We start from the raw sequence: 27242 nt of genomic DNA on the forward strand, positions 1-27242 counted from the left end.
CCACCCCTGGAGCGCGCACAACGCGCACACACACACACACACACACACACGCACGCACCCCGACACACCATCACCACCTGACCGCCAGCGCCAATTACCGCGCGGGGCCGCGGACCCCGGATCAGGAAATGGAAGGAGGGAGAGCGGCCGTAAGGGCACCTCCGCGCCCGCGGCCCCACCGCGGGGCCGCTCCCGGCGCCTCCTCCCGGGCCCCGCCGCGCCCCGCGCCCGCTGCTCAACGGCATCGCCGCCTCCTCCCGCCCGGGTTACGGCCGGCACTCGCGGTGTCAAGCGAGATAAAACTAATCCAGAACTGACAGTCCTCACCCTCGTCATCTTTTTTTTTTTTTCTTTTCTTTTCTATTTTTTTTTTTTCCTCCTTTCGTGTCAGAAAGCGGGCAGGGGAAGCAGTGCGCAGCCCCGGGGAGGGAGGCAGGCGCTGAGCTGAGCGTTGCACAATAGCTCTCCACGCACCCATCACCCAACGCCTCTCGTCGGGGCTGCGGGGTGGAGGTCACCTCACCCCCTCCCTTCGCTGCGACCTCTCCCCGAGCCGAGAGCCGGCAGCTCCCGTCCCCCTGCAGCCCGCTTGCTGGAAGAGCAGATCCCAAAGTTAGCGCGGACGTCGCGGGAAGGCCGAGGGGAGCCCCTCCGTGTCTCGTGGGGTGCGGGGGGCACGGGGAGCCGGGGAATAACGGGGAGGAGAGGGAAGGCGGCGCGGTGCTATAAACGCTTCCTACCGGCTGCCGCGGGGCTCGCTGCGAACATCCCTCCCCGCGGAGCTGCGCTTTCCAGCTACGAATGTAAGACTGTCGCTTCTCTTGCCTGGTGCTGGCTCTATTTCTGAATTCTCGGTTCCAAGAGAAATCTTTCTCGCCTTCGCAGAACGCCTGGCGAGGGAGGGAGAGGGCACCCGGCCACTGCTGCGTTGCTGGGGCTGAGATTGTTAACGATATTTTCAGCTCAGAGGGAAAAGAGGCACCCGCCCTGACCTTAGGTAATTGAAATTTGATGGTTAAACTAATTACGCTCTTATTCTAAGGGGAAAAAAATACTATCGAACGCCATTTGCTCGTGCAGATTGGAAGTTAGAAGCGAACTTTTCCGATTTTTTTTTTTTCCTTTACGTGAGAGCGTATACAGCCACAGAAATATTTACCGCATCTTTTGAGAGTATAATCGCGGAGTGGGTAATCTCACCCTCCCGTGTGGGAAAATACATCTAATATACCAGGCGTAAGTACGACGCGCTTTAGATCTCGCCCTCCTAAAGATACGACACTAACAGTTACTCTGCTTAAAATTCGGATTATTGTCCTCAGCCGTTTTATAGATAATGGGCACGTGGAATAAAATTCCATTTGGAGATCTATTCTACCCAAGTAGGCGCACGGAGTATCGATCTGTGTTTGACACACACGGACACACGCACACTGCAGGCGGTTCGTAAGATGTTCGAACATTGCCAGCACTTGGGCATACTGAGCTACTTATCTAAACAATCACTCATTTCCTGCTCATATCGAATGGCTAATTTGTAAAGAGAGTTAAAACACGTTTACTTACTCGTTTCCAACAGAACATCTATGGAACTCTTTAACTGGGGTAATAGATAAGTTCCTCTATTTACTCTGCGTGGAGAGGAAATGCGGTTACACACACGCACACAGACTCAGCAGCACGCTTTGGACAGAAAAGGGGAGATTGCTTTATTAAAAAACAATAACAACAACACGGCAACCCAGATTGGAAAATTAGAGCTTCCACCTGCATTACCTTAAAAAAAAAATAATATAAAAAAAAAAAAAGCGAGAAAGAAAGAAAGAAAGAAAGGAAAGATTGCCAAAGCCCAAAGCACGTTCCCGGCGCAGAGCCTCACGCACGCACAAATACCTGCTGGCCGCCACCAGATGCGTTGCCCTGCGGTACCGGGCACGTTATCCTCGGCATAAGGCAAGTCCGGAGGCTCTATGGCTGGCTCGGAACAGCAGGCTCCGTGCTCCCGAGGCACGAGCAAACACAACGAAAACCGCTGTCCCGATTTGTAGGCTCAGCTCTGCGCCGGCGAGCCGAGAGGGTTCTGCTTCCTATTATTGACCGCGATTAGATCTCGGAGAACGCTCTTTTCGCTGCACCTCTCTACTGTGCGGCTCTGGCGCCGGGTTGGACGGAGAAGGATGCGGTGCTGTGCGCGGCCGTAAATCTGCAAGGTGACCCGAGGTGCCGGGCTCAGCCTGTTTCTGCGGGGTTCTATCAGGCTGCGGAGATGTGCTGAGGCAGGACCTCCAAAAGGCCTGTTCCATGTCTTTGTGGTTTTGTTATCATAAACAAGAACCCAGCCAAGACCACCAAGTGTTATCTTGCACACGGCCATTTCGACATTTTACTGCAAGATTTATGGCTGTAATAAACAATCTCTGAAACCCTTCTTTTTTTTTTCCTTTCTCCCCGGTACTTCCCTTTGCAAACTTGTAGCATCATCCTAACCTCACAAAGAAAGAAAAGGAGAGGGAAAATAGGCCGGGTCCCTTATTCTTACAGAGGGGCTGGGGGCTCTGTTAGCTACGGAAGGAGCCTTTAATGAGCGGCGTTGGAGCCGGGGGCTCCCGGCCGAGGAGGAGACGGGGACCGCACTGGAATTAAGTTGAGAGCGAGAGAGTTAATTGCCGTGCCCCAAGGAGAGCAGCTTCACGCATACGCAAAGAGGGGGTGAGGGGGTCCCCCTTTTTCTCGAGAAGCATGCAAACACCGCGTTCCCCTCCGCGCCCGCGGCTCAACCGTCCGGATGACAAAAGAGAAGATAAGAACGAGGAGAGTCATAATAATAACAACAACAATGGTAGTAATAATAGAAGACAACCTTTCGCCGTGCCCGGGCACCCACCACAGAGAGGGGCAGGAGGAGGAAGGATCGCACCCGCAGCCTGGGTTGAATTTGATTTGAACCATTTTGAATATATTTAGCCCCAGCTTTCCCCTCTTGAATGCGAGGCTGTCCCGAGTTTCAAAGTGACCGAAAAGTGACACCGTGTGCATTTTGTTTCTTATTAATCTTACACATTGACAGTCTTTGTTAAATAACAAGGCGTGCCCTTCACCAGGCGACATTTTCATATTTGTTAGACGCGGTGACCTGAAGTTCACCTCGGCCTTGGACTTAGTTTTTCTAAAAGGTCTATAAGAGTGCCTTTTAGATAGCGGGGTGCTTTGCCCAGGTCACCACTTCTAAGGGAAAATTAAGACAAAAATCGCGGGAAAATGTAAACGTTATGGAATGTACCCACTGTATTCCCCCCTTTGTTCCCGGCAATGGCAGAGCCCCGGGGCAGCCACCGCCTTCCGCGGGGGCGCAGCGCGCTCCGCGCTGGGGGGACGCGCCCGTTGGGCCCCCAAGTTCAGCGCTGTGGAGAAGCGGGGACTCCCCCGGCAGAGGCTCTGCTCCCAGCGACGCCGTGTTTGGCGGCCGTGCTCGCTCTGTCCTGCCGTGGTTAAATAAACACACGTAAAACGTGGTTTGCGCCCGGATTTTAAATGAATGGTCTTTGGGCCACAGCTTCCACGCCGGAGAGCAGCGCGCTGAAAGCGAAGAGCCAAAGGGAAGAAAGGGCTCGCCTCAAATAATTCATCCCTCCCCCCCCCGTCTTATTGTTTTCATTTTAAGGGAATCATTTAAACACCAATTCGAAAGATTCGGTATTTCCCGAAGCCGAAGTTTGAAAATATTCTCGCTGATATTTTGATCCTAGGCTAGACTGAAAAATACGGAACCCGAGCGACGAATTGTTTTGGTAAGGAAGCAAATGGATTTCCGTCACCTACTCCTGAGTAACCCAGTTAGAGTAGCAGCTTTCGTTCTGGGTGTATCAAAGACGCATTGTTGTTCTTGGAAACAATCTGCCCGCTATTCTTTAACAAAATAGATATTCGGCCACGGCTTTTAGCTTGTTATCAGGCTTCGCTCTTACACCAAATAAATACTCTAGATGTGAAAGGTTAAACAATATCTGCGGGGAGGGAAGGGTCTCCAAACGGGCAGTGCCAGGGCTGGCTGCGAGGGAGCAGCAGCAGGAGCTCGGGAACCGCGTCCCCACGCCGAGCAAACGCTCGCACACCTTGCTGAGCTCCAGCAGGTAGAGCGGGCGAAGCCTCCAGCAATAACTCGGGGCTGACCTGAAGTCTCACACCACGCGCATGTGTTCCCAAGAAATATCGCCCGGCTGCCACGATCCAGCCGTGTCCCTGGCAAATAATTCACGCGTAGCCCGTGCGTGGAGGACGGCACAGGCTCTCGCCTTCGGGCTCGAAAGGCAGCTATGCACGGATGGTGGTGAGGTGCGCTCTTTCTCTGACTTCCTTCCTCGTGGCACTGTCCCCTCCTCCATACCTTTCACAGCTGCTAGCGGCTATTTCGGAATGCCCTTTCCCTCTCCCGGCCACCCCTCGTCCCCATCATTGCAACCTGCCATTTGCGGTGGTCTCCTCTCCCCCTCTCCCCAGATGAGATTCCGGCCGCTTCCCCCCACAGACACGCCTGGCCGAGGGCTTTAGCTAAAAGGCTTCGACACCGACGCGAGCGCTGGGAACAAAACAAAACGCCAGCAACGTGGCAATAACTCTGCGCAAAGAAATTCCCCCAAATTCCACCAAACTCTTTCTTTTTTTTTTCTTTCTTTTTTTTTTTCTTTCTTTTTTTTTTTTTTTAAGCTGGGAAGAGGAGGCAAACCAACCCTCGCCTCTCCCCATCCCTCTGGGAAACGACGGGTAATTCCAGAAGGCTCGGAGCTCCATCCAAATCTCGCTGGCAGCCAGCACCCGTATTCCAGCGGTAGCAAAAGGCGGCCCCGCAGCCCCGCGCCGTCACCGCTCTCCTCCGGCCGGGAAGGTTCCGCACAGCCCTCCCGCACCGGCAACAGCCGCCCCCCGCCCCGGTTAAGAGCGGTTCGGTGGGCGCTACAGAAACGAGAGCCAAAAACAAAGCCGCGGCCGGGATCGATACGCGCGTTAATTGCTCCGCTCCTATCTTATCTCCCCGCCGTTTGGCAAAGTGAGGAGGCTTAACGTTAAACCTCTTAAAGCGGGTTACGATCTAATAAACAAGGGGAAACGTTTCGCTCCCCGGCCCCGGGAGGCAGCGGCAGCTCTGGGGTGGGGGGACACGCGTGTTTACCTGCCGCGCTGAGCCCGAGATATTCAGACACAAATGTGGCCGATAATTCAAGATGAAATACAACGTGTATTACTCTTGAAAAGAGGAATTTTCTATCCTTTCCTCGGTAATTGAGGTCATTCAGCCAGTAGGGTTCACCTGGAGTCCATACTGTGATACACACGTAACTCAAAGCTATTTTATCTTTTGTGCTGATAGTCAAGATCTCGGCTATAACATTGACATCAAACTCTGTCTGGACGAATGACTAAGAGTGGTGCAAAACGTAAACTTTTGACCCTCAACTTTTTGACCTGCAGTTGTAACGCCCTTAACCACAAAGATATACAAAAGCTATGCAGCTTCTTTTAGGACTAAGAGACTCGCAGTGTTTGTTTCAATAGTTCTGCCGTTTCCCCCCAGCTTTCTAAGGGCTTTTTTTTTTTTAATCTCCTTTTCGCTGTTGAGAAATCGGATACTTTTGCATTTTTAATTATTGCTCTTTTTGTTGTTGTTTTTGGTCTTTTTTTTTTTTTTTTTTCCTTCTTCTTCTTTAATCTGGCAGCTTTGCAAAGTGCTGTTAAATCAGTTTGCACAGCCTTTCGGCAGCGTTGGAGGGAAGCCTGTACTCAAAGGCGCTATTTGGTTACAATTGCAGGTGAAATGCTGGGTAAGTTCTGGGCGTGAGGTTGGAAGGACGTCGGACCGGCGTTGGGGGAAAAGCTGCAGCTCTCCGCTGCGAGGGTCTTAGTCATTTCTCCTTGATTTAAGCATAAAGAAACAAGTCTAATTGTTTGCGAAGCCTTGTCTAGGCAAACGAGTTGACTGTGAACTTGGTCTAAAGCGAGCTCTGCTGGTGATTCCTAGGGTGTGCAGATTTATCTTTTCTGCATTTACTTAACCTGGCAGTGAACTGCACGGGCTGCCATTTGTTATCCGGAGACAGACTTCACCTCAAGCAAGGACTGTTCCACAAAATTGCAATAATTACCCAATAACCTTCATAGCAAATATTATTATTGAAAAGCCATTTTTTGGAGGGGGGGGGGGGGGGGGGGGGGGGGGGGGGGGGGAGGTTGCAGGAAAGATTCCTTCCGCGTGCCATAAAGCGAAATCCTCGCGAATTTTACACTCTCTCCGTGTCAGATTCGATGTCGTTTGTGCGTGCAGCCCCACGAGCATGTGACCGCCACGGTCCACGAGCGTTTGCCTTCCAGAGAGACGTTAGCGAGGATGCTTTAATTCGAAAGGGATGGTATTTTCGGAGATGACCAGGCGGCAGTGGGAGCCGCGTTCCTCTGCGCTCCGGGTAGAGACTCTGACAACAAATCGGGGATATTTGGGGGGCAGGAAGGGAAGGGAGGTGAGAAAGCGAAGCGATGGCTTAACTCGGTGAGGAGATTTACTTGTGTGTGCAGCTAATGCGTTAAATCTGTATTTGCGGGGAGGGAAAAGGCACTGCTCCAGTATCCAGGGTTTGAAATCGAAACCTCCCGATCCGCCCCTCACGATCTGTTCCATTCAATTTCCCATGGAGCAGATTGCAAACCCTTCTTTTGTCACCCTTCCACAGATACACACTTATTAACTGTAAGGAAATGGCAGAATCAAAATTCCCCCGTAATGTTCTGCAATTAGGGCGTTTGCAGGGCTTAGAAAGCGCAGCAGAGCTGTAATTTACGGATGACTTTCAAGCGAATTGTTACACTTCTGCTTTAGAGAAAGTTATGGCTTCCCAAGTCGCTAGCTACACACATTAAGAGAGTTGCCTAATCTTTAATTGGCCCTGCGCTTAGACATGACACACTACACTCAAGTATTTCTTTCAGAGGATTAAGTAAACCGCATTTCAATGCGCTGAACGCCACTTGCTGTGCCTAAAGTAAAACAAACTCGCACGCATTAATCCCCAAAACACAGCACCAAAAAGAGAGAGAGAGAGAGAGAGAGAGGAAATAAATAAATAAAGGGCGCTCAGATAAGAGCTCTCTCTCGATTCCGGGAGATTATTCTCCGTGACGTTTTTCACTCAGAAAACAATTAGGATCTGGGAATATTTCTGCACCGTTCGGCAGCCCGGAGTCGTTTGAGTTGCGAATGTTAGAAGCGGATTGCAAAACGTGAATGCGCTTCCCGGTTTGCAGTGACTTCAGCTCTTCTGCTTCGGCCGGGGGAGGGCCGAATCTACTGAGAAGTTGTCATTTCCAGAGAAGTTTCTCTCGTTCTTCGAGAGCTCCTCGCGGTGCGGGAGGGTTCAGACGCTTATAGGGTTTTGTGATCTTTGCCTTTCCCATAGCGCTTGGATTTCCGTCCACAGCGTTGCGGGAATAGGCTCTAGAAACCGCACTCATAAACGTGAAAATGATAGGGGCGAAGCCTTTCGCTGCAGACCATCACGACCCGAGAGGGCATCCAGGTTCCCAAAGCATGAGTTGAGCGGGTGTGTGCGTGGCCGTGTTTGTGTATTTACCAGGCACTTGAAGCAACACGGTGTTGTTGTGTATTGAGTGATCGGGAACGGTTTGCGCCCGGTATGGTTCCCTGTAACAAGAAAAGGTTTCTCCTGCGGAAAAGGACCCGCATATGAAAGGAGCCCAAACTTTTAAAGCATTTGCATGCCTTTGCCTCCTACTATAAAAAATTTATGGCATATAATATAATCTGGTGCACGCCTATCATATAAAACTTTCTGGTATTCCTATTGATGAAGCTGACAGCTAGCGAGCTATAAAATCCCCAGCTGTTTATGACGGAAATGATTTTCGAATGTGTATTTGGATCTGTGCTTTTAAAGCCTTTCCCACTTATTTATTTATTTATTTCATACAAAGTATATGCATATGCGTTTGTTTAGTGCTCACGGAACGATCCGCAGACACAAAGGCTCGGGACTTCATTTGTCTTAGGCTGGGGGTTGACTCCAAATATTAAATATTTGTAAAACGCTGAAACCTTTTAGCTGAGCCAACCTTAGATGCGAGCGACTCTTGAACGTTCAGGGCAAAGGGATGGGAAATCAAAAGAGATCGGACAGCAATGCTGGTGGGGAACCTTGGGCAGACCCTGCAGAGGTCCACGGCGACCCGCCCCACCCGCAGCCCTTTCTCCCCTTCCTCTCGCAGTGCCACACGGAGCCCGCACCGCACCGCTCGGGCCATGGGATAGCAGGGGCGACACCAAACAAAGCCCGGCTCCCATCTCCCATCACGCCGTCCCGTTCTTCTCGAAACTCGAGTTTATGACACATCGAGGAAAACAATGCAATCTGCAGAGGGGATTGCGTTGAATCCCTTCTGCTCCAAACCCGAGCGGAGAACGAGGTTCTCACAGCGAGGTTGGGTACAGACGCGTTTCGGAGCTCGTTCTCAGATCTCCTCCCCGGCCCCCACCGGTCCGTCACACCCCCGAGATCACTCGCTCTGAGGGTAAGGATCAGGCCTTGCAGCTACCAAAGAGAGACAGAGCTCCTTTCACCCTTTCATTCAAGTCCTGGAAATTCAAAGACTGAAGTTAAATCCGGCCATAAAGTTTATTGCTGAGTAATCACACTCTAGTGAGAACAGTCCACTTAAATAAAAAGAATGTGGAAGTAAACACGCAGCTGGGGCCTACCCCTCAATGGCAGCCAGCAATATAAGGCAGAGAGGAGAGAGCGGAGCATTGGGGATATTTACAGTCTTCAATAAGCCGAGCCCGTATTTCATAATTTGAAGTACTCTAATGACCTGTGGTCTCTTGTATTAATGCTACGAGTTACAGTCAATTGGTTCGCTTAAAAAAAAAAAAAAAAAAAGCAACTCGCTGGAACGTATATGTGTGTACACACATACACACCCTTTGTACACAGAAAGACACCAATAGCGCATGAACGGAGGCATGTGCTCGGATTTACACAGGCGTACACACAGACCGGTACATGCATGCACACACGCGCATCACTCGAACGCATTTCTGTTCGGATATTTACATACAAGAGCTGGAAAAAAAAACCCCAAAACCCACAAAAGAAGTTGCAGAGGAGATATAAATGCGCACACCCGAAGCACAGCACACGCTCGCGGATGGGCTTGGCTACATGGCTAAAGCTTCCCACACGACCCAGTGCAGGAAAGAGGAATCTTAAGCACTCCAGCGCGCTCCGTGCCATTTTAATACTTGCTCTGATGTGCAACACATTTCGCCAATGCGAGGATGATTACCATATCATCACGCCTCCACCCCTATCATGCCTACTGAAGGCACTGCCCAGATCGTATCAAGCCCTATCTACTTTGTTTTCCCTTCTTTTTTTTAATCGCCCGCAGTAACTACTCCTCGCTAAACAAAACCTCTCCAAACTTGGAGAGTCTATTGGAGCGAAGGAAGTAATTATCTTCTGCGGTAGTCCAAGTGATTAAAGCTAGGCCCCAAAATCCATCTCTGCCAAAGTCGCTTATTGTGGTTTACTTTGATTTGATCGCTAAAATAGAGCGCTGGCAGCCGCGGGAGCGGGGCTGGGGCACTGCGCAGCACTGCGCGCAACCTGGGGCTGCGTGCGCTGCCCCGGGCGGGGGGACAGCCCCGCGGCTCGGCGCAGGGAGAGGGGAAGGGGAAGAGAAAGAGCGAGAGGGAGCCTCGGCTCCCCCGGCGCAGAGAAACTTGAAGGAACTTGTGCACGAAACTTACCTCGACTTGCAGGGAGCCATTTTTTCACACAGTATTGAGAACTTGTGGTTTGGATACTTCTGTACCTAAAAGTGACAATGTGAATGGCCAGGAGGCACACGTAGCCTGCAAAAGAGTCAAATGAAGTCCAGCGTCAGTGAGATTATATGTTATGTGGTATATAATGTTGGATGTCAACTCCCCAAAACCATAAAACTTACTTTAATGGCACCACGTGACTTTTTATAGCCAGTGAGCCTATCTGTCTGTGCTATGGATGATTTTACGATCTAATTCATAGACAAAACCCTATTCATTTGGCACCCAAATGTCATATAGCCGGAACTGGGGCTTATAAAGTTTACTGTTTTATAACTTTTAAGGGAAGGCATCAATGTAACCGGTCAGTAAATGTGCAAATCTGTAGTTGCTCTTAGAAGCTGGGAAGAGTTAACCATTCAAGCTCTGACGGGGTAAGTAACATCGCGCTTATAGAAAACTAACCGTAGTAGCGAAGAAAGCCAAAAAAACAATCTGTAAAGGGCGAAAAGTGGGAACGTGGCGATCGAGTGTTACTAATAGGCGCAGAGGGCTCTAACGTGGCCGTCCCGCAACGATACTTAAAGGCGACCACAGGAGAGGACCCAGAGCGGGGCGAGCACGCCTCGGACTTAGCAGCGTGTTTTAACAAAGCCCAAGTTCTGTTCAGCCATCAGCGGCCGGCTAACACTCGCTTAGCCCACAAAGGGTGTCGATCGCGGTCCTCGCGAGGCGGCTTTCCACCTTAGCGAGCGGCCATTAAGGGAGGAACTTCTGCTCCAACTTTGCGGCAGCAGTTGCGCTCCCGGAGCAGCGCAGCCCGGCCGCTCAGGTGAACGCGCTCAGGCGCTGCGCGCGGGCCCGGGGAGCGCGCAGAGGCAGCGCAGCTCCTCGCTTTGCACAAACCAGATGACGAAAACTTTACAATAGAAAGTTTATTATTATTATTATTATTATTATCGTCAATTTTTTTTTTTTTTTTGTCGATTTCCAGTCAGGGTGTTTTTTTTGTTTTTGTTTTTTTCCCTCTTTTCTTAAAAAAAAAAAAGCAAAAAAAAAAAAAGCTGCTCACAGTTTGCTCAAACAGCCAGACTTTGACTATATTTGTAACTCTGTCCACCGAAAAAAAAAATATATACCAAAAAAAAAAAACCAACCCAAACATACATCACAGAAGCTGCGCTTAATAAGAGCCACTTCTAAGAGTTCGTGCAAAGAGTCATATACAAAGGCACAGCAAGGACATACTGCTTGGAATCACAGTTTTCGTCACAGATTCACTATTCACTACACGTAGGACAAGTTCAGTTGATTTCATCATTTCACCTCTACGACAGCATTAATTACACAGAAATTATATAGGTAGTTTGAATAAAAATATTTGTAACAGCTTGGAGCTATACGGACATTAACACTTGACCACACATGCACAGTTAAGCAGGTTGAGTGCAACACATAACATTTGTACTAAACCGGGGGAGGGTTTCTTTCTCTCTCTCTCTTTTTTTCCCTTTTCTTTCCTTTCCTTTTTGTTCTTTTTTTTTTCCTTTTGCTTCTTTTTTTTTTAACAGTTACTTCAAGTAACACAGCTCGCTTCATATAAATAAGTTAAAACATCTATTATTTTTTTTCAAGACAAAGCCATTCAAGACAAAGAAATGTACGATAAAAGCAGATCTACTTATACACGCGAGAGAATGGTAATAAACAGGCTCATGATTAAAAGATGAATAAGGGCGACAAGAACAGGGTTTCTTCACAGAAGTAACACAAGGAAGTTTTAGAAAGTCAACTTAGTACTGACATGAGACGCAGGGTCAGCTAATACTGCTCAGTACTTTTAATTGATCAAACGCTTAGGGACGGAATGCCCCCCCTGCAGCTGCCATGCTCATACTTTTCAGCTTATTATCCTTTTTCCATTTCATTCTCCTGTTTTGGAACCAGATCTTTATTTGTCTCTCTGAGAGGCAAAGAGCGTGTGCTATTTCAATCCTTCTTCTGCGGGTCAGGTATCTATTGAAGTGAAATTCCTTTTCCAGCTCCAAGGTCTGATACCGGGTGTAAGCAGTCCGAGCCCTTTTCCCTTCTGGTCCCCCTATGTTGTCTGGAAGAGAAAAGTACAGCGTTTAGGTTCCCAGCAGCGGCGTGGAGCCCTCGTGTCTCCCTGCAGCTCCGAGCCACCGGGACCGTTATTCTCAGCCCCGCTCGGTTTTGTTGCCGGGCTGGAGAAACGCTCAACAAGTTTCCCCCTCCTGCCCCTTCGGAAAAGCCTTTGGGGGAGGGGGACCTGGCGGCCGTGCTAAGTTTCCGCTCGGATTTTGGTTTCGCTCTTTCTACAACGGAGATTTTAGCGCGTTTTCGAGGCGAATCCCCCTCTCTCCTCCCCCGGCTCGGCTCTGCGGAGGACGCCTGCGGTGCACGCCGGGCTCTCGGGGCCGCGGAGCGAGGCGGAGGCGCGCAGCCCGTTCCCACGGCGGAGCTCCGGGAGGCGGCGAACCCCCGGCGCTCCCCGGCGGGCCGGGCGCGGCAGGTAGCGGGGCTGGGGCTCTCCGCGCCCCTCCGCCCGCTCTCCGCGGCCAGGGGGGTGCTCCCCCCCTCCTCCCCGCGCCTTCCCGGCGGCGAGAGCTGCCCTCCTCGCCCCCTGCCATTCTCTTTTCGATTCGGCTCGGCGACACGAATAGGGTCGGCAGCGCCGTTCCCGGCGGAGGGTCCCCCCGGAAGGGCAGAGCCCGGAGCGGTCCCGCTCCGGGAAAGGCTCCCGCCGCCCCCCGCCCCCCGCGAGCCGGCCGGGCGCTGGGTCGGGGCCGGGCGCTGCCGCTCTCCGGGGGGAGCTCCCGTGCGGGGAGCGGGGGCCGCGCGCTCCCACGCCCTCCTCTCCCCCTCTCCCCGACCTCGCTCGGCGCGGACACCGGCTTTGCATTCCATCCTGCTTTTCCTCCAGAGAAATAAAGAAAGAACAGGGTATTTGCTTTACCATGACTTATGTGCAGCTTTCGCATCCAAGGGTAGATCTGGGGCTGGGAAGGCTGTGCTGTGCTTTGGTCGCTCGGGGCACTTGCCTGCTCGCTGCTCGCCGGAGTGTCTTCCTCGGTGCCGGACGAGGTGCCAACCCCGTCCCTGCTGATGTGCGTGCTGCTGCTGGAATTGGACGAAGTGCTGCTGGAGTTGCCCAGGGAGTTTTTCACCCCGTGGTGACTCTCGCTGACGGGCGAAGCGGCCACGGCGGTGCAGGGCAGGGGGTCGGGGGGAGGCGAGTGGGAAGCGGCCGCGGACTGGCTGTACCTGGGCTCTGTCGAGGCAGAGGTGCTGTTGGCCGGGTAGGTGCGGGCTCTCTCGCTGGCACCAAAGTGGGTGGAAGCGGAGCGCCCGACGCTGAGGTCCATGCCATTGTAGCCGTATCCGTACCTGCCGGAGTGCATGCTGGCGGAGTCCCTGTATTGCTCGCTCACCGAGCTGTGATCTCCATAATTATGTAACTGGTAGTCCGGGCCATTTGGATAGCGACCGCAAAATGAGTTTACAAAATAAGAGCTCATTTGTTTTTTGATATGTGTGCTTGATTTGTGGCTCTTGGTCGTTTTGTGCGTCTATAGCACCCTTGCACAATTTATGATGAATTATGGAAATGACTGGGACATGTACTTGGTTCCCTCCTACGTAGGCACCCAAATATGGGGTACGGCTTCAAATCACGTGCTTTTGTTGTCCAGTCGTAAATCCTGCCTGATGACCTCTAGAGGTAAACTCGTGCACTGGTGGGGGAGCTGGGAGGGCGCGGGCGGCCCGGGGCGCGCCGCCGCCGCGCGCCGCCGCCACCGCCGCCGCCCGTCCACCGGCCTCGAGCGCCACCCGCTGGCGGCGCGGGGGATGGCGGCGCGGAGCGGGGTCGGCGCGGGGTGACGGCCCCCGACGGCGGCGAGGAGCGGCGGCGGAGGGAGAGGGGCGCGGGCGGGCGGCGGGGCCGCCCCGGGGCAGCGCGGGGAGAGCCGCGCCGGCTCCGCAGGGTGAGGCTCACGTGCGGAGGGCCGCGGTCGCCGCGTGCTCCGTCCCCGGCGCTGGCGGCGGTCACGTCCCTCGCACGATCCGCGTTACGACACGTATTTTTTTTTGGTACCGTTTTCCCGTGGCGGACGTTTCGAGAGGCGAGCGGGTCCCGCCGCTCCGCAGCGGCAGGTAGCTCTGCGGGCTGAGAGCCGTGCGGCGCTTCCCTAGCTAGCGGGCGGATGGCAGGCGGTCGGTGTCGATGCTACTTTTCTGCCTCCCAGCAAAAAAAAAAAAAAAAACAACCCATAAATCCGACGGTGGCCATTTTGCAGGAGGATTTTTGGAGCTGTGGCTTGTGAAATGTTGAGAGCGATAGCCCAAATTGCGCTGCCTCCCGAACAAAAGAGCCTCGGTGCGCTCACAAGTGGGTTTGTGCACAGCCTCCCGGCGCACTCACACGCAAACAATACAACATATAGACATAGAACGTATATATCAGTGGCTGCGCTTCTGCTACTTACACAGAACCCGAAATGGAACCGTGCTATTGCAGCTATTTCCCTTTAAAATGTCTTTTTTTTTTTTCCTTTTTTTTCTTTTTCTTTTTTCTTTTTTCTTTTTTTTTTTCCAGTGCTAGGAAATGCGGATGTAAATTAAGGTACCACAAAAGCGGGGGAGAATATCCCCGAGTTAATATGACCGACAGTTTCCTTTTAGATCAAAAGATGGGAAGGAAAGAAAAAAGAAAGAAAGGGGGGGGGGGAGGGGGGGGGGGAAGAAAGGAAAAAGAAAGAAAGGAAAGAAAGACGGACCCAAACCCTCGAATCCCCAAGAAGTGAAGTCCATAATTCAGTGCATAGCTGAGCTCACTGAAATCTCAGTGCGAGCTCAACGGGAACCACAGAAATTCGCCCCTTCAAAGCCTCTCCTCTCTCTCGCCCTAAAGTTTATCACCGAGCTCTTACTCGGTATCAGTAGTGCAGATTGGGGTCAGTTTAGTGGCATTCAGAAGTCTCCCAGCAATTCATTTTCGCATTATCCGCAAGCTCATACCCGAGTTTTTATACAACGATTTTTTTACAAGGATTTTTTCTGCTTTTTTTTCCCTATTTCAATATCTTATACTCGTGTAAAACTTTTCCCCCCTCTCCCCTACGGACCATAAAATCCCAAACACGTCGTATCCAGGCGGCCCGACGTAGCGGGAGTGGTAAAAAGATAAACCCGAGACGTTCGACCATCTCTCGTATTTCTACAGTACGAACGTTCACAATCACACACCCACAACAATAATAACAATAATAACAGTCCCCCGCGGGTCGGTTCTCACACAGGCACTCCCGGGACACTCTCCCACACGCAGATAAACACCCAAATATTTTAGGATCTGGGCCGGGTCTCGGAATGTTTTAAGCGACGCCATCTACTCGTGGCAGAAGCGGTTCTTATCTACGTACGCGGCCGTAGCTCGAAAGCTCGGACTTGTGCGTGTCTCAGAGCGAGTCCCGGCTGATCGCATCTGCCGGTGGGGGTACATCAGCCGGTGGGGATTAATAGGCTGTGAGAAACCTATGGGATTTTAGTAGCAGAAGGAGCACAAGGTAAATAACAATATAACAGCGAGCGCTAAGGACGGGCCTGGTAGCGTTTATTAAACACGGTTCTACTCCCCTGACTTTTCCTCTGTTTCGTCGCTGCCGGGCTGGGTGGAATTTATGAATTTGTTTTCCTTTTTCCATTTCATCCGCCTGTTTTGAAACCATATTTTAATCTGGCGCTCGGTAAGGCAGAGAGCGTTCGCAATCTCAATGCGTCGTCTTCGGGTTAAGTATCTGTTAAAATGGAACTCCTTCTCTAACTCTAGCGTTTGGTAGCGGGTGTAAGTCTGCCTCCCTCGTCTCCCATGAGCTCCATATACTGTACCTGCAGAAGTAAAGACAAAACGAGCGCGTTGGACAGGGCCCAGTGCTTCCAGACCACAAAGCCGTGCCGCTTTTCGCGGAGGGGGGGGGGGGGAGTGGGGGGGGTGGGGAGAGGAGGGGGCCGCTGGGGCTTTTTTGTCCCCCTTTCTTCCTGCCTGACCCGCTGTGGGTGCGGACGTGCTCATGGGGTGGCCGTGATACAAAAAGGCCGTAAGGTGGAGGGGGGCGGGGGGGGGGAGAGCTGTAGGTAGCACCCTACTCGGGAGCGGGGAGGCTGCGCGCACACACACGCACACACACACACACACGCACACAGACACACACACACGTGTGCGGGCCGGGGCTGTGCGTGTGTGTGCGTGCGTGCGTGTGCTGACACAAACACGCTCTATTGCTCTATGGCTACAGAGGAGCTGTAATTTAAGCGTAATGATAGACATCAGCTAAAGATCATAGAACAGCCTTTGCCATTTGCTCCGGAATTTATTGCCCTCCAATGCAAAGCAGCATCAGAATGGTCTTGCTAAAAGTTTAACTCCCCCCCCCCCCCCCCCAAATTAAGGAAATACAACCCGCAGTCCAATGAGCATAAACCCGGGAGGGGTTCTCACTCCCGGACTCATGAGCAAATAATACAAGCAAACGTAATAATGAGATTATCAAAAATAAGTGCCACCCCGATAGGACCCCTCCTTTCCCCAGCACCACTCCCAGCCAGAACGGTTCGATCCCATGCGGTTCACTTTGTAAGGCAGAGAAAATCCGCGATGCCATGGGAGTGCGGCCCCGAAACGTGCTCTCAATATCCAATACTAATGAGCTGGGGGAGGGGGGCGATGAGGAATGTGCCACAAATGCATTGGATCCTCGGTGCAGAGGGCATATTCCTTGCATCGCTCTCTGACAATGAAGGAGCCGAGCTTTGGGACGGCTTTAGAAGAGTGGGAAAAGGGCTTTGCTCCCTCCCTTCTATTGCCATTAGTGTTTTTGCCCGTTCCGCCAGGCTGGGCTCCCGGCCGCTGCTCCCACTGTGCCAGGGTGCCAGGTCCTATTCGAGCGGGTGCCTGCGGAGCCATTGCCCCCCCCGGCAGCCCGAGTTTACCTCAAACAAACAACCGAAACAACCGACCAAAAATAAAAGAAATCCGGGGGAAAGAAACTTCAGGTGCCCCTTCCCTTCGGTTGCGCTCAGTCACTTACCGGCACAGGAGTTCATCCGCTGCATCCAGGGGTAAACAGGGCTCGTGTACTTCCGGTCGGTGCCTTCGTCATTCACGATTTTGCTTTGCACGCCGTTGGATTTGTATTGTTGCTCGGGAGAAAAGTGCAGATAGTCCCCTTGTCCCCTCTGCTTGCCACTGCCGGAGGGAGAGGCGCTACTAATTTCCTTGTCTGAATAGAAACAGGAGGCTCCGTACTCATAGGAAGCCCGATTGCAAGCAATGACGGTGTTGGACTGTTGATAGAAACAAGGTGAGGTGTAGGTCTTGTCCTGCAGGCTGCTCGCCCCGTACGAAGTCGGAAAATGCCTCAGAGCATCATAGCCCGCCGGGTACAGGGGGATCTGCCCGAGGAAGGAGTCCTGGCCAGCGGGCAGGCTCCCGGGGAAAGTGGGATTCACGAAATAGGAACTCATTTGCTCTCCCCTCTCCCGGACCGTGATTTGTTGTGTATTAGTACATCTGGCTATAACTATTAGTAGTCATCGAAGTGGTTTGTTTCTGGATGGCCGAGCGCCAAAAGCGACAGCAGAAAATAGGAGCAGCTGACGGCGGGGCGGCCAATGGGAGCGCGAGCGGCGCCCGCTCCCCCGGGGCCGCCGCCACCGCGCCGCGAAGTTACCGACAGCCCCGGCCCCGCCGCGCCGCCCCGCGCCGCCCCGCGCCCACGGCCCGCGGGGACCGACCGCGCCCCCGCCCGGCGGACCGCCCCTCGGGGATCCCGCCGTGGGAACGGCGGCGCGCGGGTGACAGCGGAGGACGCGGAGCCCCCTCCTTCCGTGCTCGGAGGGAGGGGGGCCGCGGGGGGGGTGGGGGGGCGAGGAGGCTCCCGTAAAAGTTGTCGCGGCGCAGCGCCGAGGAGGAGTGGGCGAGCGCCGGGCCCCGGCCCTGGGGAGGGGGCGGGCGATGATGGATGCTGCGGAGGGAAAGTTTGGAGCGTGGAAGGGGCAGCGCGGCGCCGGAGGGGCTCTGCCGGTGGGAGAGGGACCGCACCCCACCGCGGCTCGGGGGCCGAGGCCGCCGGGCTGGAGGTGGTGTGCCGAAATCCCCCCTCCGATGGGGCTTCCCGCCCCGGCGCCAGCTTTGTGTGAGGCTGCGCCTCCCGCGTGGGCCGGGTCCCGGGAGTTAATGAGCGCTCCGGTAATTAACGGCGAGCTCCGGGCCCGAGAGGGGAAACGCGGCCTGCGGGGAGGGGGTGTTCCGCCCCAGCGCCCGAGAAGAGGCCGAGAAAGGCCGGGCGAGCCCCCGAGCGCAGCCCCGTACACCTCCACGTGTCGGCCTTCCCGACTCCCCCCCCCTCCCACCACCGCTGTCAGGCCGAGAGAACCCAACATCCGAAGCCAACAACGAGCCGGCGGGACTATCCCTAATTAATACGGCCCCGCTAATGAGTCGGTAGAAGCCAATCCCTTTCGTTGTCGCTCTGAAATAATTTGATTAAACACAGATGTGTGTCTTTAAGAGGGAGGGAAAAAAAAAAAACCAACAAAAAACAACAAGGCGAAACAAACATTTCCACGTTCATTTTTCAACATGGCAGTTACCCGTAGCGGAAATCTCATTCCCGGCCCAGGGCAGGGACAGTAACTGTGCTGATGAAACCCGCCGCGACGCGCACGGCGGAGCCGTAACCCCGCGGTTCCTGCGGAGGAGGGCACACCCCGAGCACTGCGCGTTCCCATTACGGCACGGCCGACATCCTAATTTTAAACGCTCTCCGCCGGAAAGTGACATTCGTGCGAGCCCCGTTTCCTAAAGCAGCTTTAACCCGAGAGTTCTGTTGTTGTCGGAGGGCTATTTATCTCATTTCCGGGGGCTGATTACGATACCTATAAAACGGCAGCGAGTTAAAACGTCGCCCCACAATAGTTCGTATTGTTCGCGGCCTCAGCTGGACTTTCGCATTCAGATGTTGATTGCCTCCAATTTTTTTTCAACTTCCTTCGAGTCCCGGTGCCGGCCGAGCCGCGGCCACACCTGGCAGAACGGCGGCTCTGAGCTGCGGGGCTCATCGGGAAACGCGCGTTCGCCTTCCCCGGGAAAGTTTCGTGCTCTCTGCAAATAGGGCTATAAAAAGGGGGGGACGGCAGCGGCCCGGCGCACGGCGCGGTGAGCACAAAGAGGTTTCCAACGAGAGGGATTTCCCCCAACGTGGGGCAGAACGAAAACGCGCCGTGAAACATCAATATTCGGGGCGAGCGGAGCGCAGCGGCCCTACTTTAAAAAGTTGTGGCCGGGCGGCCTTTGTGTGCATCCACCGCACAGAGACCGCCGTCTAAAAAATCGCTCAAGGCTCGCTGCTATTTACGCCTTGCAGCGTTGCTTTATGCATTGATTTCTTTCTCTCTCTCTCTCTATTTTTTGTTTCTTTTGGTGGGTTTTTTTTTTTTTTTCCCTTCTTTCCCTCGAGTTATCGCTCGCATCCAAACCGAACCGTCCGCACCCCGGCCGCGGGCGACGAAACCATTTCTTCGTTGCCCTCGTAATATCCAAAGGCACTCAGTGCTCCCGTCTGAGCGGCCGGGCCGCGGCCGAGCCGTTTCGGTGACAGCCGAGCGCTCGGCGCTGCGCTCTGCGCCGCGCTCATATCCGCACCTCCTCTGCGCTCCTCCCCCCGCCCCCGCGCACCCCGAATCCCGGCACCCCGAGCTCTGCCCGCCCGGCCACATTCACTGCAGTTATCCTGCCGGGAAGCTGAAGGCAGCCGCAGCGTTTTGCCACAGAGCCCCACGCTTCAGCCCCCGGTATCTCCCGGCCGTGCGTTTGTTCGCAGAGCACCCCGCGTCCCGCGTACTCCTCTCCTCATCCGCAGGTACAGGTGCGGGGGCACTTCCCCTCCTAACCCTAATACCCTCCTTCTCCTCGTACACGAACCCCCTTACAAACCATTCCCTGCCAGGCAGCATCTCCCCCCACCCCCCCGCCCCCAACCCTTTAACTAAGAGCCCGAATCCGAGCGCTCCGGGCCGGCCGAGCGGCCGCTCTGACCCGAGGGACACCGGGGGGAGGCCCGGGGGCACAGACCGAGGGCCGCCCCCGGCTGACACACACACACACACACACACACACACACACACACACACACACACACACATCGAGGGCACAGCGAAGGGAGGGGGCAGCGCAATATCGGCCCACGGGCGCGATGCTCCATAGAAGTGCGGTAGGCAGGATTTCCTGTTTTAAAATATATCTCTTTTTTAATATATATATTTTTGGATGGAGGGAGGCGGGGGTTAAGCCCCTGCGCGGTGCCGGCAGCAGCGGCGCAGTCTCCCGGCGCTGCCCCGCTCCCGGTGCCCGCCTCCGCCGCTCGGCCACGCCGTGGCAGCACTGAGCACCGCCGCCCGCAATAAATAATCCGCCGCTCGCCGCAGCCCCACTCCGCCGGGTACCGCAATGCAATGCAAATGCGAGGCTTCGGCGGCACAAACAGCTCTGCGAGCCGCTCACCCGTGATGGCTGTCACCGAGGGGCGGCGGCGGGGGCCCGGGAGCCTTCCCCGGGGGTTGGGGAGGAGGGGGGGGGGGCCCGCGCCCTCTCCCCTCTCACAGCGAGGGGAGAACGGGTTCAGCCCCGGCTCCGCGATCCGCTCCGTTCCGCTCCGCGCAGCCGGGCTGAGCGCCGCCGCCGCCCCGAGCGCTGCGCCACGGCTCCGCGGCGACCATCCGAGAGAGACGACCAAAGGCACAGCCGCGCTCCGGGCAGAACCTTTCCGCGGACACAGCCGCGTTGTGCCGCGATTCCTTCCCCCACCCCCCCCCCCCCCCCCCAGTACCCCCCCATCTCCCCCTTCAAAACAGCCTTAAAATAATAACAGATAAATCACATCTAAATTTCAGCTGCCGCGATGGAGCTTAAAGTTAATGCTGCGAAAGAAAAATATTGCTTTTATAGACATATATAAATCACCCCCCTCCCCCCCCACACACCTCGAGCAGGCAAAAATAATAATAATAACAATAATCCTCCCGGATTGACGCTGTAAACCTGAATTCTTAGAAAATAATCGGAATGCCACAGCGACCCCCTGGCAAACGCAAACAGAAATAAACTTGGTGAAAAATCCACGCTCCCCGAATCAATAACAGCAACTCGGCATTTTATTCAGCATCTCCGCATGCACAGGTTAAACCGAAAGGAGCCGAGCTGCGACCGCGTCTATTTCTGGCCGCTCACGTTCCCATTCGCTTTAATTGCACACGTCTAATATCTCCCCGTATTAAAGCATGTTTCCCTGCTTACGGCAGTGTCATATACATTTCTCACCTTTTAGGTTCTGGCTCGCAGGAGCCCCTGCGACTTTGACAGCTGTCGCTTTGGCTGCACAGGAGACGAATCGCCCTCCTTTTGGTGCCAGAAGAAGCAGGAAATTAGCCAGGTTGCAAGTTGAAAATCTGCCACGCCAGTGCTTTGAATCCAATATGCCACACCTTCCAGCGGGGGAACTGGAAATTGCCATCCCGGATCTGTGTTCTAGGCGGCTGCTTATGCCGAACCTCCGCACACTTTGTTCACTATAGCCTTACAAAGAGCAAATGAAATGGGGATTGAAAGCCAGAGAGATCCGAAGCAGGACAGAGCTCAGCAAAAGAATGCGGCTCTATTCTCGCAAGGGAAATTATAAAAAAGTTCATGTTCACGGTTACCATCCACATGACCGACGACGACCAATGGAAAAACCGAACAACTCATAAAGTTGTATTGCAAAGTTGTAAATTTTCATAAACAACAACGGATTTATGGCCTTTTCCTCATCACTAAGAAGAGGCAGGTCTTAGAGAGGCGCCATCTTACCACAGAGGCAGCCCCGGAGTTTTTTTTTTTTTCCAGCAGACCTGAAGTTCGCACTAATTTTATTAAGATTGCAATTAGTCCATCGGCGGGGACCGAGCGCGGCGGTGAAGGGGAACTTCAGCTCAGACGACGCTCCCGTTCTACTCCGCGTTCGGCCGCCCGAATAAAGGCGCTTTTCGTGTTTTTTTATTTTTTTTAATTATTTTATATTTTTTTAATTTTAAATTTTTCACTTTTCATTCCCGACCTTTTTTTCCCCCCATCACTGAAAACACTTTCTCGCCTCGACGTCGAGTGGTACGCAGCAGAACGGATAGCTTTCCCGAAGCGGGGTTGTTTTTCCCCCCCTTTTTTTTCTTTTTAGCCCCATTCCCGTGCCCCCCCGGCCTCGGAAAGCCGCCCGTCCTCAGCCGAGCGTTCACCCCGGGAAGTTTCGCCCCTCACTTTTTGCTCTTTCCCATATCTGGTTTCCCTACGTGCGAATGGGGCTCCGTCACGGCCGCCTGGGCCGGGCTCGGGCTTTCTGGAGGAGCACGGTGGAAGGAAGCCCTGCCATAAAGAAGCTTTCCGCTTTATTAATCAACCGCGCCGGGAGAAATAAAGATATTAATTTAGGAAAAAAAAAAAAAGAAAAAAAAAAAGAAAGAAAAACCACGAAGTCCAGATAGAGAAATTGACTGATTGCCGCCCATTCGTCACCTCGGATTATTTTATTCTTTTCGATCATGGGGGAAAAAATAATAATAATAACCATGTGGTCGAATTTCTTTAGTGGTGCGTCTTCATTATTTTTTACCCTTCCTTCGAACTGCTTCCCTCATAATAAAAAAAGGCACAATTAATTGTCAACAAGCATCTTTATTTTCCGTGTGACATAGAACACATTTATCGTGGGGGATACTTGAACACGGGATCACTTCCAAAGAGAGTTCACAGACATTTTCTTTTTTTTCTCCACTTCCAATACTTACACGGCATATCCAAATGTTCACAACGAACACATCGAAACACATCGTAACATACAGTTGTTTGAATAAACTTTAGCCAAACCTTCGAGACGGATTTATACAGAGATCTGAACGATACGTCATGCGACAAAGTTTCCCAATTAATTACATACTTCCCAATTTATGACGTGGTCTTACAAATGAGCTCCGAGACAAATATAAATGACAAAGAGAAAAAAAAAAAATCGTTCAAATATACAATATCTGCTATCTTAGGAAAATTCACGGTATTACGTATTAACACGTTGGGATCGTCAGGACGAACAGATATTTGAAAGGCGGTTACATGGTCGTTTAAATTCGCTTTGCCAAGAACACTTTCAGCTATATTGAGTAAGATCAACCCAGGATAAGGAAACGGCCTTGAGCGGAGGCAGCCTAAGGTAGAAGCCCACGGTAGATATTAAACCGCTTTATACAATATTGGCGTGTGCGTCCGCTCCCTCACTCCGGAGAGTAAAGGTTCGCGGACAGAGATATATTGCAGCATATGGTTTTCATTAATAATTGCTTTGGAATAAATATATTATTTTCATTTTAAATATATTCAGCCTTTACGGTACCAAATTCTATACCAAAGCTACGGATGCGTGCTTTTCGAACGACTGCGCTTACGTGTCTAAAAGCATTTTGCAATTCACATTAGTACGTTATCTTCTTCTGACTACTAAAATACAGCATACTTTCGAAGATAGGTAGGCGGAGCAAGATATATAGGTAGTCTGAAAAATAGGTAGTACGACTCATTGCTGTGGATTGTAGTGGTTTGTGGCACATCTTCCCCCCCCCCCCTTCGCTTGCTGTGTTACCTTTTGTTAGTGTAGCTGTTAGTTACGGTACTTTGCTAACAATAATTAAAAGATAAAGGAAAAAGAAAAAAAGAAAAGTGCAGAGCTACTTCTTCAAAATTAGGTAGTTTTTTTTTTTCTTAATGCGAGCCTAATGCACTTTTCCCCTTACAACGCGATTGGGACTATTGAGTCAGGTAGTTACTTCGGAAGGTCACGGTGTACTTTATGTGCAAGCAGCAGTCCTCCCACCGAAACGTCCCCAGGAGAAACCCACCCGAGAGCGGGCGAACGAAAACTCAAATGATTGTAGGATGCCCTCAGGATACGCTACCACGGGGCAGGTTTGGGGAGGACGGGAGAGGGGAGAGAGGGCTGGAAGTCCAACCCAAGAGACGTTTTCATGTTTGCAAACGCCCGCTTGCGAGGCAGAACTAAAGGGAACTGATTACTATTTTTTTTTTTTTTAATAAAAACAGTGAGTGTCTCTCTCTCTCTTTTTTTTTTCTTTCTTTCTCTCTTTAAAGGGAGCTTTTACAGCTGTCACGTGCATACGTTATTCTAAGAGATTGCTTCCTCGACTGGGACTCCCTAGTCCTCCTCTTCCTCATCTTCTTCCACTTTCTCCACAGACGCTGCTGCTGACGTGGGCTCGTTGGGAGCCGGAGTGCTGGAACTCTCCTCCTTGTGCTCCTTCTTCCACTTCATCCGCCGGTTCTGGAACCAGATCTTGATCTGCCGCTCCGTCAGGCAGAGGGCATGGGCGATCTCTATCCGCCGCCGCCGAGTCAGATAGCGATTGAAGTGGAATTCCTTCTCCAGCTCCAGGGTCTGGTAGCGGGTGTAGGTCTGGCGCCCTCGCTTCCTATCGGGACCTGAAGGCAGGCAGGCACACACGCCCAGCGATTAGGCAGGAAGAGAAGAGGAAAGTTTTATCTGTTCTATTTTTTCACCATTTTTTTTTTCCAACGCGAAGAAACAAACACCAAAACAAAACCGGCCCAAGCGAGAGTGAATAATCCCCTTCTCCCCTTCCCACCCCCCTCCCACCCCCCACACCGCCTCCTCCCCCCCCCCCCCCTACACACACACTTTGTCCTAACAAAGACATTTCAGCGACACGACCTGTCCTGCTCGGGCAAAGCAAAAATTAAGTTCCTCGAGACATAGAAAAGGTGGAGAGAAAGCATTCAGGAGAGGAGGTGGGGGAGGAAATTGCTTTTGGGAGGAGGAACTTTCCCCGGGGCGATATATTTCCCTAAAACCTTCCAGGCTTTTACGGTTCGTAAGGGGAAATAAAAATCTAGAAGGCCGGGCCGTATTTATTTTATTTTGGTGTCGGGGGCTCCCTCCGCACACACACACACGCACACACACACACACACACACACAGGCACGCACACACACCGCTCCCCTACCCCGCCCGGATCGTAAACAATACCCCGCGTTCAGCCCCAGAAGCGAGCTCTCGCTTTTCACACACTCTCGCCCCCGGCCCCCCCCGGCTCCCCCCCTCCCTCCGCTTTCCTGTTCAGTCCGTTTCTATAGATTCTTATCTGCGCGGAGGGGGCAGGGGGCGAACGCGGCTCGGCGCGGCCCGGCGGAGCCCCGGCACAGCCGTCCCCGCTCCCGGGCTCCCCTTCCCCCCCCGGGCGGAGCTTTTCTGCCCGACTTCGGCGGAGGGCAGTGGGGACGCTCACCCGAGGGGGCTCTGCGAGCACGCAGCCAACTCTCCGCGTTTCTGCAGCAAAAAGCGCAAATAAACTCGACGCTAAAATTCCATAGCAAATGGAGTTAAATAAATTTACGAGGCTAGAACCCATTAATTGGGCAATAAAAAGTTTTATGATACTCATTTACATACAATGCCACGGGCTTTCTACGCAATGGCGCCTCGGCTATAATTAAAACCATCGAGGCTGTGCTGACAGTAATTTTGGCGACACGCTTTGCCTGGCTGCCACAGCTCCAGCCCCGCTCGCCCCTACCTGAAGACCTCATCCAGGGGTATATCCGGAAATTAGCCTCAGCCTGGTTGTGCAGGTTGCTTTCCTCCGCTTTCTCACAGCTGGGTTTGGTTAGGTCATTGCAGAGGACGGGAATGTTCTGATCAAAAGAGGAACAATGCAGGTTGTAGGCATCAGAGCCCAGGCTGTATCCGGAAGAGAACGGGCTTTGATATATGGTACTGTTCACATTGTACAAGCCGGGCATGGAGGAGGCGAAGGCACCCGCGCCTGGTCCATAGCCGCTTCTCTGGGAGTTGCTTGCAAAGGAGCAAGAAGTAGGCTCCGCATTTTGGAAAAGAGAAGCCCCCGCCGTATATTTGCTAAAAAGCGCATTCACATAATACGAAGAGCTCATAATTTTGACCTGTGATTTGTTGTCCGGCAGGCTTCAGTGTCGGTTTTACGAGGTAGCGTGATATATGATAACATTACACCCCCAGATTTACACCAAACCCCATTTTCTTTTGGACTGAGCTGCCTCCAGCACGTGACCGGTCATATGACGCCGCCCGCCAATCCCCGCCCGCCTCACAGGTGGTGCCGGCCGCGGCCCGCCGGTGCCCGGCCATGGACGGGGCCGCCGGGGCCGCCGCCGCCGCCCCGCGCCGTCGAGCCGCCGCCCCTCCGCCCCCCCGACGGCACCGCGGCCTCCGCCGCGCGGGGGGAGGGGGGGGAGGGAGAGCCCGGGTCCCGCTCCGCGGCACCGCTCGGCGGCGGCGGCGGCGGCGGAGGGGGGGGGCGGAGGCGGGGGGGGGGGCGGGCACCATGTGGTCCTCGTTAGACGGGGCGGGGGGGGCGGGGGGGGGGAACGTTAAAAACAAAACAACTTGAAAGAAGTGAAAGCGCTCATTATTGTTATTGCCGTCCGTGCTGTAAGCACGCAGAGGGGTCGCTAATATGCGGGGGGAGGGGGGTTCGGGGCGCCCTCGGTTACGGGGCACAACCGACCCCGTCGGTTCCCGGTGTCCGAACAGAGCATAGGGATGCGTGGGGCCCTCCGCGAGGCGGCCCCCGGCCCTCCTGCCCGATAAGAAAGGAGAACACAACCGCCCCCCGAATAAAGGCGGCATACAACGTGTGGTTGAGGGAACGTTCGACTTTCCGAGCGCCTGAAAAAGCAAAAAGAAAACAATACGCTGTATTCCAGGAGCCGCCTGCAAACGCCTTCGGCCCCGAGCCTTATTTATTATTCTTTGTTTTTTTTCCCAGCACCCCTTTTACCTTTCCGTCGTACGTACCTTACGGCCCCGTTCTGCTCGGCTCGCGGGGAACGCGGCCGGTTTTCTAAACCCCGGCTCCCCAACAATGCGAATGGCTCTGCATTGAGGATGCTGCACCGTGCCCTTCCTTTAAACGGATCGTAAAATGAGTTTCCTTCCCTCAGACAGGGAGTCCTGGTAAAGACAGCTTTTACTGCCTGCCTGTATTGCACATCATAAACTGGAAGGAGCACAATGGAATTGCCCCGGAAATTCTCCTTTCAATTATAGTTTGGTGCCCCGTGTACAAAGACTTTCTCACCACTTAAAATTGTTCTCGGCGATATTTCGCACGGACCCTAAACTTTCCGTTTTGTAACCGTGGAACACCCTCTCCCCCCCGCACACCTCCACGCTCGCCCTTGGGGAGCCTTTATGCGCGGTTATTGCAGCCCCATGAATACAGGTTTCTGACAGAAGCGAG

At 53.2% G+C, this 27242-nt stretch overlaps 4 protein-coding genes and 1 long non-coding RNA gene across 18 annotated transcripts in view; 1 reads left to right on the forward strand and 4 right to left on the reverse strand.

The window, feature by feature from the left end:
* HOXA3 (homeobox A3) overlaps positions 1-21555 on the reverse strand; it is a 45943-nt gene extending 24388 nt beyond the window's left edge. For 4 of the 6 annotated variants that reach the window (NM_001398205.1, NM_001398188.1, NM_001349760.2 and 1 more), the window contains exons 1-2: positions 21228-21555; positions 9812-9916 (exon numbers count right to left, since the gene is read on the reverse strand). The gene's annotated coding sequence lies outside the window, so the exon portion shown is untranslated. The remainder of the gene's footprint in view (positions 1-9811; positions 9917-21227) is intronic. The other 2 variants (NM_001398190.1, NM_001398191.1) reach the window with 1 other exon arrangement.
* Positions 183-22808, forward strand: LOC121109556. Of its 2 annotated transcripts, none has more exons than XR_006938580.1 (4): positions 183-997; positions 2049-4332; positions 4705-5816; positions 21235-22808. It is a non-coding gene; the product is annotated as an uncharacterized LOC121109556 (long non-coding RNA). The 2 variants fall into 2 exon arrangements; XR_006938581.1 differs by having other exon boundaries at positions 183-803; positions 886-4332.
* Positions 10900-13446, reverse strand: HOXA5 (homeobox A5). Of its 3 annotated transcripts, none has more exons than XM_040673518.2 (3): positions 13115-13446; positions 12807-12967; positions 10900-11936 (listed from the first exon to the last, which is right to left on the reverse strand). In XM_040673518.2, exons 1-3 carry the CDS (start codon positions 13366-13368, stop codon positions 11686-11688), a joined length of 666 nt encoding a protein of 221 aa, XP_040529452.2. In that variant the 5' UTR covers positions 13369-13446; the 3' UTR covers positions 10900-11685. The 3 variants fall into 3 exon arrangements, with proteins under 3 accessions (XP_040529452.2, XP_015137314.1, NP_001305348.1); XM_015281828.4 differs by having other exon boundaries at positions 12807-12970; NM_001318419.2 differs by having other exon boundaries at positions 12807-13446.
* On the reverse strand, positions 15444-21555 carry HOXA6 (homeobox A6). Of its 2 annotated transcripts, NM_001398309.1 has the most exons (3): positions 21228-21555; positions 16939-17194; positions 15444-15739 (listed from the first exon to the last, which is right to left on the reverse strand). In NM_001398309.1, the coding sequence occupies exons 2-3, from the start codon at positions 16961-16963 to the stop codon at positions 15480-15482; spliced, it is 285 nt and encodes a 94-aa protein (NP_001385238.1). In that variant the 5' UTR covers positions 16964-17194; positions 21228-21555; the 3' UTR covers positions 15444-15479. The 2 variants fall into 2 exon arrangements, with proteins under 2 accessions (NP_001385238.1, NP_001026158.1); NM_001030987.4 differs by lacking the exon at positions 21228-21555 and having other exon boundaries at positions 16939-17465.
* HOXA7 (homeobox A7) lies at positions 22594-26883 on the reverse strand. Of its 5 annotated transcripts, none has more exons than XM_046917815.1 (3): positions 26798-26883; positions 25539-25656; positions 22594-24425 (listed from the first exon to the last, which is right to left on the reverse strand). In XM_046917815.1, the coding sequence occupies exons 2-3, from the start codon at positions 25549-25551 to the stop codon at positions 24142-24144; spliced, it is 297 nt and encodes a 98-aa protein (XP_046773771.1). In that variant the 5' UTR covers positions 25552-25656; positions 26798-26883; the 3' UTR covers positions 22594-24141. The 5 variants fall into 5 exon arrangements, with proteins under 5 accessions (XP_046773771.1, XP_046773762.1, XP_046773756.1 ...); XM_046917806.1 differs by lacking the exon at positions 26798-26883 and adding an exon at positions 25924-26030; XM_046917800.1 differs by lacking the exon at positions 26798-26883 and adding an exon at positions 25251-25291 and having other exon boundaries at positions 25415-26030.
* Between the last annotated feature and the right edge of the window lie 359 nt (positions 26884-27242).

The sequence above is a fragment of the Gallus gallus genome, chromosome 2 (genome assembly GCF_016699485.2).
Source record: "Gallus gallus isolate bGalGal1 chromosome 2, bGalGal1.mat.broiler.GRCg7b, whole genome shotgun sequence".
Lineage (NCBI taxonomy): Eukaryota > Metazoa > Chordata > Aves > Galliformes > Phasianidae > Gallus > Gallus gallus.